This window comes from Anoplophora glabripennis, unplaced genomic scaffold, assembly GCF_000390285.2.
Source record: "Anoplophora glabripennis isolate ALB-LARVAE unplaced genomic scaffold, Agla_2.0 scaffold1024, whole genome shotgun sequence".
In the NCBI taxonomy this organism is placed as follows: Eukaryota; Metazoa; Arthropoda; class Insecta; order Coleoptera; family Cerambycidae; genus Anoplophora; species Anoplophora glabripennis.
In genome coordinates, this window is record NW_019418256.1 from 27,954 (window position 1) to 39,812 (window position 11,859).

Here is an 11,859-nt window from a genome sequence, read left to right on the forward strand (position 1 = left end):
AAAATATTACTGAGTATATGCGTTGTTTACGAGACATCCATCAATAAGTTTTGACACTTTGAGAAAAGTCGCTTATTTTCTACACGGTAATATTGTAAGAGTTCAATTAAAAGCCTTTTTTCTCGAAAACCGTCCACATTAGGAAGTTCTAAAGAGAGATTTTTAGAAAATAAAATTGTACATTAAAAATTGGAGCCCGAATGAGCGCCCTCTCCAAAATATATAAAAAATAATTGTACCAGCGTATTTGGCATCCTTAAAAACTCCGGAATACCAAATTTCATAAAAATATTTCGCATCGTTTGGAAATTTTCGTAAAAATTTTATTTTGTCGCTCTGTATCTCGAAAACAAGAGGAGATATATAGTTCATAAGACAAAAAATTCTTATATTTTGTCGTACTATCACCCCCTGAATTTACGGGAGGTCTTTCTGAATCACCTTGTATATAATTACTTTTAACTATTCTTTTTGAAGTACGAATTCCTGGATTTAAAGACTATTTTGTAATTTCTTTTAGTATAAATTTTGAAGGCTTTCTGTCATTGTTACTTAAAATAATCTCTTCTAATTCTACCTGTACATATTGTTCTCTTAAAATTTTAATATCCAATTGTTCATAGAAAATATTTCGTTATTACAATCAATTTGCGGTGTCACCTCCATTAAAATAAAAATTTCTGTATTACATTGTGAAATATAACTGATAACTGAAGTAGAGTATTATCTGATTTTGTTTTTAAAGTATACCTGTACATTAAAAGTTTATGATATATAAAAGTTCAAAATCATGTCATTTCTAAAAAATAACACAAATGCTTAATACAAATTTATACCGTTAGTAATTCTCTATGATCAAGGATTGTGGTATGTCTCTAGGACCATAGATGTGGTAAACTTCCAAATACTTGACGCCTGGGTTGATTGACAGGTTAGGTTATTCTTAAAAATCATTACACGCTTGAGAGTTGTTTTCCTTTTTGCCCTTGGAAGTGCTTTTTTGACATCGGATTTATGTTGAGCACACAAAAATACATCTGGCACTCCTTCATATGCATATATTAGCCTTCTAGTCTTTTATACAGGGTGTCTCATAATTAGCTGCCAACTCTGAACAGGTCGATTCTATGATCAAACCTAAGTAAAAAAGTTCATATGAACATGGGTCCGGAAATGCTTCCTAAGGGCACAGGGACCCATTGTAGAGGGAGGAATGGAAATAATTTTTTTGCAATATATCTCAATCGCGTTAGTCTCCACAGAGGGCCCATGTCAATGTCGATATGGCCGATACAAACCATCATACTTCACGACAGGCATGTTATGTTATATTAAGCTCGAGCGTGCCTAGAGTCCAAATGAACCGGTAAAGAACGCGCTAACGAGTATATCTCAGCGAGCGTCCAATCAGAGCGCGCAGCGCTAAAAGCAAATAAGGGGCGTGGCCTACGTGTGCCTCACTGAAACGCATAAAACACAGCGAAGTCGCGCTCTCAAGTCAGTTCTCTTCAGTACATCCCGCGCGCAGTATAATACAGTTACTACTGTTCGGTTCTACAGTTCTCTCCAAGTATAGCTATAGTACAGCTCGCGTCAGTTCAGTCCAACGCGCGGTACGGTTAGTGCAAATTACTAGGCAACTATAAGCCTATGTTCATATCTACATTCATTCATCAAACAGTACAAATAAGTCTACGTTCACGTCTACGTACAATTAACCAGTCAGTGCCAACCAGTCGACAACCATACATCCACGTTCACACATACGTGTGAAACCCAGTTCATACGTCCAGTCACGCCGAAGCTACACAAGTGTTTCGTCGATCGTTCGATTACCCGAAATTCGTATTCTCGTAAAAAACTAGTGCTTTATTCCTAACACCTTTTCCTGAATACTTACATTCACCCTAACTTCCCAAACAGTGAAGTGTGCAGTGCAAACTAAGCCAATTTAGGATTAACATCACGACATCGAGACCACTACAGCCGACTCCAAGCCAGGAAGCAGCCCCACAGCCTTCAAAAGATAAGTGAACCTTTTTCTTTGTCCGAATCATCTGAGAGGTTGCGCGTTGTTATCTGAAAAACTAAAGTCACATTCATTAATATTTAATAGTAAAAGTAAATTCATCATTAACTGTTATTCACATTCCTTGCTATCTTGTTTTGACTACTCTTTACATAACTTGCTATTTTGGTGAAATCGCTATTCATATTAATTGCTACTTACAATCAATATCTCACCGTATACTCTTATAGTTAAACTATTCACAGTCAGGTTCATACCCGAATTCCATACCAACCAATCAGACAGCATTCGAAGTAGGTAAGGCGGCACTTGAGACCACCCCCACTCCTCCACCTTTCCCCCTCCCCCTCCCCTTCCCCGTCAGCCAATCAGAGCGCAGCATTTTTGGCGGGGAAAAAATGGCGGGAAATTCAAAATGTTGTCACATAGGGCTTTGCCCCCACCTAGGGCTTCGCCCCCTTGGGCCCCCATGCAGGTATTTCCCTGTAGGTATGCAGAATCCCCCACGTAGGCGCGTATTCCCTAGAGCTCCCACGTAGGCGCGTGCTTCCTAGGACCCCACCCAGGGCTTTGCCCCACCTAGGACTCTGCCCCTAGGGCCCCCATGCAGGTATCTCCACGTAGGTATGCAAGATCCCCCACGTAGGCGGTTGCTCCCTAGGACCCACCTAGGGCTTTGCCCCACCTAGGACTTTACCCCACCTAGGGCTTTGCCCCTTAGGGCCCCCATGCAGGTATCTTTTGTAGGTATACGCGTGTACCCCGCGTAGGTATACCTAAATTGTATAGGGCTTCGCCCGCCACCGCGGGCCCCAAAACGTGGTCGAGCGGAGACGTAGGCAGTAGCCGCGATTTCCATTTCACAATAGTAGTTTATAACGCGGCCGAGCGTGTATCTGTAGATGGCGTTGCAAGTGGAGCGCGGGTCTAATAAATATGCCTGTATATTTAAGTATTACAAACTACGGCTAAAAATATTTACTGAAATTTACTTTAGGAATGTATGTTAAAATAGAACAGAAAGGGTCAATCTTTCTTCGTCTTAAATGTTCATATATATATTTCTTTAGTTCATATTATAGCCCAATGGTAAATTCTTTTAAATAGCAAATTGTATTGAAATAGAAATTATTCCGCTTAGGTCGGACTACAATTGATAGAAAACTAACGCTTCAAATAATAGCAGTTTATCGTCTATAAAAAGTGCAAAGCAGAGACGTATCGGAGAAATATATTATGTATTAAGGAAAAAGTACACCTACTTAACTACAAACCGTTTTTAAACCTAATCATAATGTGTATTCTTAGCCCGTGGAATGTCCCTGTCCTATAGCCTGCTGCTGTTTCTAAGGCGATCTTGAACTCCAGGGTTGTAGGTACCTAGAGAAGAGGCACGGAATGAGAAAAAAATATCAGTATGTGTACTAATTATAAGTATTATGGGGGTGTAGAGATTTTAATTCAGGCAACGGTTTTCTACGACTCGGAGTCATTATCAAAACAGTATGGATATTTGCGAAATAAGTGGTAAATTTATTCAAAAATTAACGCAGATTTTAGAACTTGTACAGGCTGGCGGTACACACAATCAAAAGTGGATTAATCGTTAATTACGGTTACTTCGTAAAGCTTCAAAAATTTAGATTAGGCGCAAACTAGTTGATTATTCGAATTAAAGCCAGACGGGGAATACGTCAATTTCAATGAGGAAAGCTGTGTAAATTTAGTCTTCATATTAAAAGTTTGAGATGATAAATTCTTTTATTTTTTTAAATTGTATTGAAATAGAAATTATTCTGCTTAGGTGTGTGATAAGAAAACCAAGTTAACAAACGCTAGCACAGCTGTCTTTGCTGTCTCAGCAAAACGGTCAATAGCCTGTTCTGGCGATATCAAATGCAGTCACTGCACTATGCNTCCGCTTAGGTCGGACTACAATTGATAGAAAACTAACGCTTCAAATAATAGCAGTTTATCGTCTATAAAAGTGCAAAGCAGAGACGCATCGGAGGAATATATTATGTATTAAGGAAAAAGTACACCTACTTAACTATAAACCGTTTTTAAACCTAATCATAATGTGTATTCTTAGCCCGTGGAATGTCCCTGTCCTATAGCCTGCTACTGCTTCTAAGGCGATCTTGATCTCCAGAGTTGTAGGTACCTAGAGAAGAGGCACGGAATGAGAAAAAAATCTCAGTATGTGTACTAATTATAAGTATTATGGGGGTGTAGAGATTTTAATTCAGGCAACGGTTTTCTACGACTCGGAGTCATTATCAAAACAGTATGGATATTTGCGAAATAAATTTATTCAAAAATTAACGCAGATTTGTATAGGCTGGCGGTACACACACACAATCAAAAGTGGATTAATCGTTAATTACGGTTACTTCGTAAAGCTTCAAAAATTTAGATTAGGCGCAAACTAGTTACGTCAATTTCAATGAGGAAAGCTGTGTAAATTTAGTCTTCATATTAAAAGTTTCAAGTTTCATTATTTCACATATAGAAAAGAGAATATGATTCATATCAGGGAATTCAATGAATTACATCTACGGAACGGTTGTATCGAAAATACAAAGTGAGCCATTGGATATGGAAAGAAAAACAAAGGAAGCCCACAAAACATAAAGATCAAAAAACAGAGAGAGAAAGAGAGAGATAACAAAAACAAATTAGTGAACGACAGAGACTAAAGAAAAACATTTAGCCCCTACTCCAAAGGGGTTGGTTACCACAATCTCATAGAGGCTAAATAATGTAAGAGATAACAAAAACAAATTAGTGAACGACAGAGACTAAAGAAAAACATTTAGCCCCTACTCCAAAGGGGTTGGTTACCACAATCTCATAGAGGCTAAATAATGTAAGAGATAACAAAAATAAATTAGTGGACGACAGAGACTAAAAAAAACATTTAGCCCCTACTCCAAAAAGGGTTACTTACCACAATCTCATAGAGGCTAAATAATGTAAGAGATAACAAAAACAAATTACTGAACGACAGAGACTAACCACTACCACAATTTCATAGAGACTATATACCCTCAATGATGGATTATAGGTGTAGTATTAACACTAGAATATTCGCCTTGGGTAGGGAGAGTGAACATATGCTTCAAAAACACATGGCATCAAGAAGAAGAAGAAATGTAAAGAATATGTACCATTTGTAGTTTATATATAGGTTGCTGTTACACAATTAGGAACTTTATAAATAAACATACAAAGCAGACTATTACCCGACATTCAAGCAGGAAAACAGAATAGCGAACATGTAGGGCCGGGACATAGAGAGAGATCATTAGTCATAGTTATTAATATATAGAAGCATATAGGTATTCATCCTATTCAAAAATAGACAACTAGGCTTCTTAAATCGTTTGTGTGTGCGCGAAAGTAAAATACAGACTTTTGTGGAAAATTTATTAATGTTCAATCCTATCGTAGAAAAGGTCGTGTCTGTTTTAAATATTTTAATACTAGAATAAAAAAAGAGAAGCAAAACGAGGCATCGGTTAACGTTTATATACTTAAAAAGTCAATTTGTATTTAATACAGGATATGAAGATGATAATGGTTGAGAATGCTTTATATCATTTTAAGAGGACTGCGTTAGTACTTAATAAGTGCTTACCACTGTCTAATAAACCTATTTTACTTTAGAAAGAACGTGTAAGAGAATACTTAGAGACCAGGAATAATTACAGATGAAAAAATGATTTTTCTGGAGCTAGTGATCATATAAAGAGCCAAATATGGCTGGAAAGGTACGTCTGAAGACTTTGATTAATTTCACAGCTAGTGCCAAATTAAGTATTTGTGTATGTATACTCGGACACTGAAGCAGGTTAATATCAAGTCTTAAAAGCTCGTAAAATAGGTGTAAACCTCCGAATAATCACCGATCAAGAAATTTGTAAAAATTGAAAGAATCAGGATAACTGATCGTAAGTAATCACAAATCTGATTTTAAATAATAAATCAAAACGAGCTTCAAAACTACATAGAGAATTTTAAAGGAAAAAAAAATGATTTAAAAAACCCGACAGGATTATTTTGAATAAACAAGACCATAACGACGGGCGTGGAATTGATTGAATATAACGAAAATATGATATCTTTCAACAGACGACACTATTGAGCTAAATAGGGTAGATTACATGAAACCCTAGGAACAACCTCGACCCCTTGGGGAGGTACGCTGTTTCTGAGGTTGGAAGCAAAAAAGAGACTACTGAATCAAACTGAATAAGTATAAACAACCATTTCAGCTGATTAATTTCATATCTAGTGCCAAATCAAGTATTTGTGTATGTATACCCTGACACTAAAGCAGATTAATATCAAGTCTTAAAAGCTCATAAAAGAGGTGTAAACCTCCGAATAATCACCGATCAAGAAATTTGTAAAAATTGAAAGAATCAGGATAACTGATCGTAAGCAATCACAAATCTGATTTTAAATAATAAATCAAAACGAGCTTCAAAACTACATAGAGAATATTAAAGGAAAAAATGATTTAAAAAACCCGACATTATCAATAAGCTACATGATATGGGAATAATTCAGTAACTTACCAATAATCTCCAGCAGTAGTCTTATTAGCTGTAGGCGTTAGCGTGTCTCATCATCTTAACGTTAGGTCTTCAGAACTGTTACGCCATCAGAGGCGCCTGCGCAATCGCCGTCTTCAGACATCGGCGGGGTGGTCTTCAGGCATCGAGCTAAGAAAAAAATAAATATTGTCATCACAATGTCTGTAATCATTCTTCATCTAACATTCAAAGTGTTCAGACGTGCTTTTAACATAATCTGAAAATGACAAGTCTACGAGATGTTTGCTTCGAGCAAATCCAAGATCAATACTGGTACGGTTTATATGGAGATTTTAAGATTATCATCGACAAGGACACCGGTTACTTTAACGCTACAAAGCTATGCCAGGATGGTGGAAAAGAGTTTAAATATTAGCTACGTAATAAAAGATCGAAAGAACTTATGTGATATTATGTATCAGAAAGCGCTCGGGGAGAAAAGTATCCGAGCTCATACTATATACATGGAAATCAATATGACATTATTTCTGGAACCTACTTACCCAAAGAGTTGTTCCTGGATATTGCTTGCTGGGTATCTCCGGAATTCGACATGAAATGCAGTAAAATAATTGAAGAATATTTTGTAAACGAATTCAAGGTCAAGTACCAACACGATTATGAAGCCCTGATGGTCAAGTTGCAAGATTTGGGGACACGGAACGAGAAGCTAGAAAATTACGTTGAAGATATAAGTCCAAAGGTCGTTAACCCGAACAAACGACACATGTTTGCTATAATACAGAAAAATCAATCAACCGAGTATCCGTACTATATCATTAGAACACAGAGAAGGCGTTTCCCGCAATCCTTGAAGAGGCTACAGAAGAAGCACCCGAAAGCGCGCGTTGTGGCAGATTTAGAGTATAACTCCAACAGTATAAGCCTTTTTAATCGCATCAAGGACGAAATACCGTATATTACATGCAAATACAATTATTTTAAACTAGTAAATACACCGATTGAAATTTTCATTAATGATGTAAATATAATGCTAGAAATAGATTAAAATACGAGTTGTTTAATTCCTTACCCCCACCACCACCTCTAACACAATAAGAATACCTTGAGCAAGCGTCTCATTCATGTCTTGTTCTTGGTAGTGACAAGTTGCAAAAATGAAAACAACGTTCTACTTTAAAGCAAAAGCTTTGAGAGTGATAAAGAAGCTAAATATTCGCGACGATGTATTAATTAATCAGTGGTACTTGGATAAACAGCATTCATGTTATATACGTTATGAAGACGAAAAACCCGTATCGTTTGCCTTGCTGTCTAAAATGGAGTTTGACCCCTTCAACAAGCATTCAAATCCAAAGACGTTGAACTACATATATACGCTGGAAGCGCATCGTAGAAAAGGACATGCTACAGCCCTTGTAGACCATGTGAAAGAACGTGAGCAGTTTTCGGCGTTTTGCAGTAATGAAACTTCAGAGAATCTATTTAAAAAATGCAAATGTAAAAATTACGGTGAAATGTATTGTAATGTTATGTATAGATATCCTTAATAAAATCTAATTATGCTACTCTATTTTTTTTATTTCCACCTTTTGCAATATTAACTTGAAAGACGTGATTGATTTAATTTGATTGAGAAATGTTTTTCAACTTTCTCTCTCTACTATTAGTATCTCAGACACCCCCACACAATTACGAGGAAAATTAAAAGCAGTGATAAAATTATAATTTTTTATTTAAATTAGAATCCAAGTTAGTAAATATATACAGAATATTACACACACAAGTCACATAGAAAACAGGTTAAAGCTTAGGTCTTTTCCATCCGTAGGGCACCGAGCTGTGGCCGTCCAGGAACCGTCTCTTTACGGAGAGAGGTTTATATAGCTTGGTTTGCTGTACGGTTATCACCTCGTGCTCCTTGGTCCTCAAGATGTTTCTTGAGGCCACGCATACGGGGCTGATGGAAGTGTCAAACACCATATCTTTTATGATATCGAAATTTACAAGTCGTGAGGCTGTGTAATTAAGGGATATACCCTTAACTTTACACACGACCTTCTCCTCGTTATCTCTGGTGGAGAAGACCTTGTATGCGTAGTTCTTGGGCCCTCCGCTGACAAACTCGGTTATGTGACTTCCGGATCTGTACCCTTCCAACTCGTCTGTCATATCGCCTAGGAACTCTCCTGTGGGTACGTCGTACCCTCCGTCTCGGGAGACGTAAATGACAGAGTCCGTATCGTAATACAGCACTCGGTCGCCCAGCTGTTCTAGGTAACTATACAGCTTTAGACGGGCTTGAGTCGTGACGTACGCTGCGATGACGACATTTACAGTAGTGAGCGGGTCGTAGGCCTCCTCCTTGTGCTCCCAATTGACGACGAGAGTGTCTTCGTTGATCGGGAGCGCTGAATTAACGTAGATGCTGGGGTTGGTGAGCATGCTGAAGAATTCCGCGGGGTTTCTCACGATGGATGTTTTGGGCTGGTTCTCCCTCTGTCCAAGTTTCCCCCAAAAGCTGTTCAAGATGAGTTTTGCGAGAGACCGTAGCCCGGGGTTCTCCACGATCTCCGCAAACTCCAGCTTGACGTCTTCCCTCTCGAGGAACTGCTCAATATAACGCTCCCTGTCAGACTGGCTAGAGCAGTGTGCGGGCCACCCGGACGCCTGCTGTTTCACGGAGATAAACTTGTTCATCATCCCCGTGAACAATCCTCCGGTCTTTGTAGTCTTATCGTACTGCTGAACGTCGTAGCTCCAGATCTCGTAGATCTTCAGCAGACGATACCCTTTTTCAACGGCCTTTCGAACTTCATCTACCACCCATACACCTGTAAGAGCTCGCTCTTCGTCGCTATGCTGGCACTCGCCTTTATTCATTTGTTCTCCGCAGGTGCGACAGAGAACAAACATGAGCTTGTTGTTCATCTTGGCTGGGAGCACAGGGTGGTAGAGATTCTGGGGCGGGAGGATCTTGCATTTAACAACCCCGTTTACATTGCGAAGATCTGTAGGGCATTCCTCACCCACATACACCTTGGGGTGTCCTACGGGGAACTTGCCGTATTTGCAGACCCAGGGGTAAAGGGAGCAGACGTCGACGTATTTGATTTTCTCCCCTGGGCCGCACTTGTAATACTCGAAAGTATTACCTGTACGTCCTCCGTAAAATGCGTCTCTGGGGTTTAGCGGTGTCAGCGTAACTAAGGGGTGATTGGTAGTGTCATTAATCTTCTAAACGTACACTCCCACATCTCAACGACCTCGTAACCAAGGTCTCGAAGTCTTTGTATCTTTGCAAGGGTGGTTTCGTGTCGGGTGTTTAATGTCTGGGATGGGTCTTCGTGTAGGGGCTCGTCTCTATTATATTTAAAGCAGTTGGGGCAACCATGGAAGTAACACCCGTGAAACTCAAACACCTGTTTGGTTTCAGGGTTGTAGCCATCAACTTTGACCCCTGCGACTCGTGCTTCTTTCTCTTTGGCAGCATGAGAAATGTTGAGGCCCCTGGTGTGTTCCTCCCATACCAACCACTGGATGTCTATCTTGCTTTGATTGTCACGCCATCTGTAGCCGCCTTTGGGGATGATACCAATGGTGTTTGGCTGTAGGAAATTGCGCCTATACACCTTATTGCAGGCAGAGGCTATGGTACAGGCTTCCGTGTACGGGCAGACGTTTCCCGTTTCCAACAGCTGCTGTCGGAACTTGAGACATGCGGCCGTCAGGATCTCCACGTCCGATATACAATATATTCGACGAGATCCCTCTGCATGTTAAACTCGTCGTTTTTATGTTCCTCGTGCCACTCGAGAAACTTGGAGCGATCTTCCGGTTTCATATTATCAGGGTCATAGTATTCGGCGGCTGGTAGGGGACCCACGTAATTTTGGTTGGCAGCAGTGTTGAAAAGGTGGGGGAAATAGCCTTTCTTGAAATTATCACCCAAGCCGAAAGCTTTGGGCAACTTGGACAGCGCCATGGGGAAATAATTTAGACTGTCCAGGAATTTTACGTTCCCCACGACCATGGAAATTATTTTCATGCCGCGCATGATGAGTTCGGGGGTGAGGTCCGTCTGCGTCAGGATGTAGTTGAGGCAGAACTGGTGGTCGAAGGCCTGCCCGTTGTGGGCCATAACCACCACCTGCTTGAATTTTTTCCTCATGGTTATGAGGTGGTGAAGGAATGGTGAAATGGGGTCGTTGCACCTTAAAATCTGCAGTCTAACCCCGCATTTACTACAGATTTTCTGCGGCGTGTTGAGGCATGTATCGCAGCATTGCTTGAATACACAGAGATTTGGTTCATGCAGGAGGGAACCATCTTCTTGCGCCTTCTCTTGTCGGGTCTCCAAGTCGTAGAAGACAAAGAGAAGGCCGTCGGTTTTAGGCTTCCCTGTGTTGGGCTGCATATAACACAGGTGGTCTGCGGGGACGTGGACGTTGCATATCTTGCAAAAAATTTCGCCGCAAATGTGTTCTGCCTTTTTTTACCACCTTGAGGCAGTCGGGGCAACGGCGAATCTGCTCGCAAACCGAGCTCTTTCCAATTGATCCTTGGCTCATATGATTGTCGTAGCATTGCCGGCCTCTGAAGCTACGCTGACAGTCGGAACAGGTAACGCCAATAGGTACCTTTACACTTACGCTCAATCGTGAGCGACTGGAGCGCTCCGTTCCAATCGCGCGTATTTTCGCGCAATCCTGAGTGTCGCGTTCTAAAACTTTGTTGTTAAAAATTGACACGCTCCAATCGCACGGTATTGCCTGCGCGGTGAAATGTGACATGATAACACGGCTAATGTAAATTGAAAAGTGTCAAGTTTCTCGCGCGATAGTCGTGGCTCGTGGAGTGTTAAAAATTTCAACAGTTTTATAGACGGTTTGTTCTGAAATGGAGCAAATTATAAACAAAAAAAGAAAATTAAAAGTGGCTTTTTTTTCTTTAGATTTAATCTTCCATAAAGATGGATAGGATTTATATAGCTCAATAAAATTTGTAATTGTTTCTTTTGACCAATATGGTGCATCCGCCATAGTCTATAAAAAATACAAAAACGCTTACAAATATGCGAATCCTAGGTAGCTATGTTTATATTAAAAAATTAAAAAAGTACTTATCGCCTTTTAAGAGTAAACTCCACAAGACCGCGTGAAAATCGAGGTAAACTTTACCCTACGTGAAATTTCCGCATGAAAACAACTGGCGAAGTAATGCAGGATTTGACACGTCTAAGAACCGCGCGATTATATACATTTACAC

The 11,859-nt window shown here is 39.8% G+C and overlaps 1 protein-coding gene across 1 annotated transcript; it reads right to left on the reverse strand.

Moving 5' to 3' along the window:
- Positions 1–8,394: 8,394 nt before the first annotated feature.
- Positions 8,395–11,384, reverse strand: LOC108913090. The gene is made up of 4 exons (XM_018718559.1): positions 11,091–11,384; positions 10,343–11,047; positions 9,839–10,301; positions 8,395–9,797 (listed from the first exon to the last, which is right to left on the reverse strand). The coding sequence occupies exons 1-4, from the start codon at positions 11,382–11,384 to the stop codon at positions 8,395–8,397; spliced, it is 2,865 nt and encodes a 954-aa protein (XP_018574075.1).
- Positions 11,385–11,859: the final 475 nt, after the last annotated feature.

Excerpts from the sequence above, each read along its gene's own strand:
- LOC108913090 (XM_018718559.1), bottom strand. The coding sequence starts at position 11,384 with ATGTCACATTTCACCGCGCAGGCAATACCGTGCGATTGGAGCGTGTCA. Across the intron at positions 11,048-11,090 it reads GCCCCGACTGCCTCAAGGTG|ATATGCAACGTCCACGTCCC; the intron begins GTAAAAAAAGGC and ends ATTTTTTGCAAG. Across the intron at positions 9,798-9,838 it reads GGTCGTTGAGATGTGGGAGT|TTACGCTGACACCGCTAAAC; the intron begins GTACGTTTAGAA and ends ATCACCCCTTAG.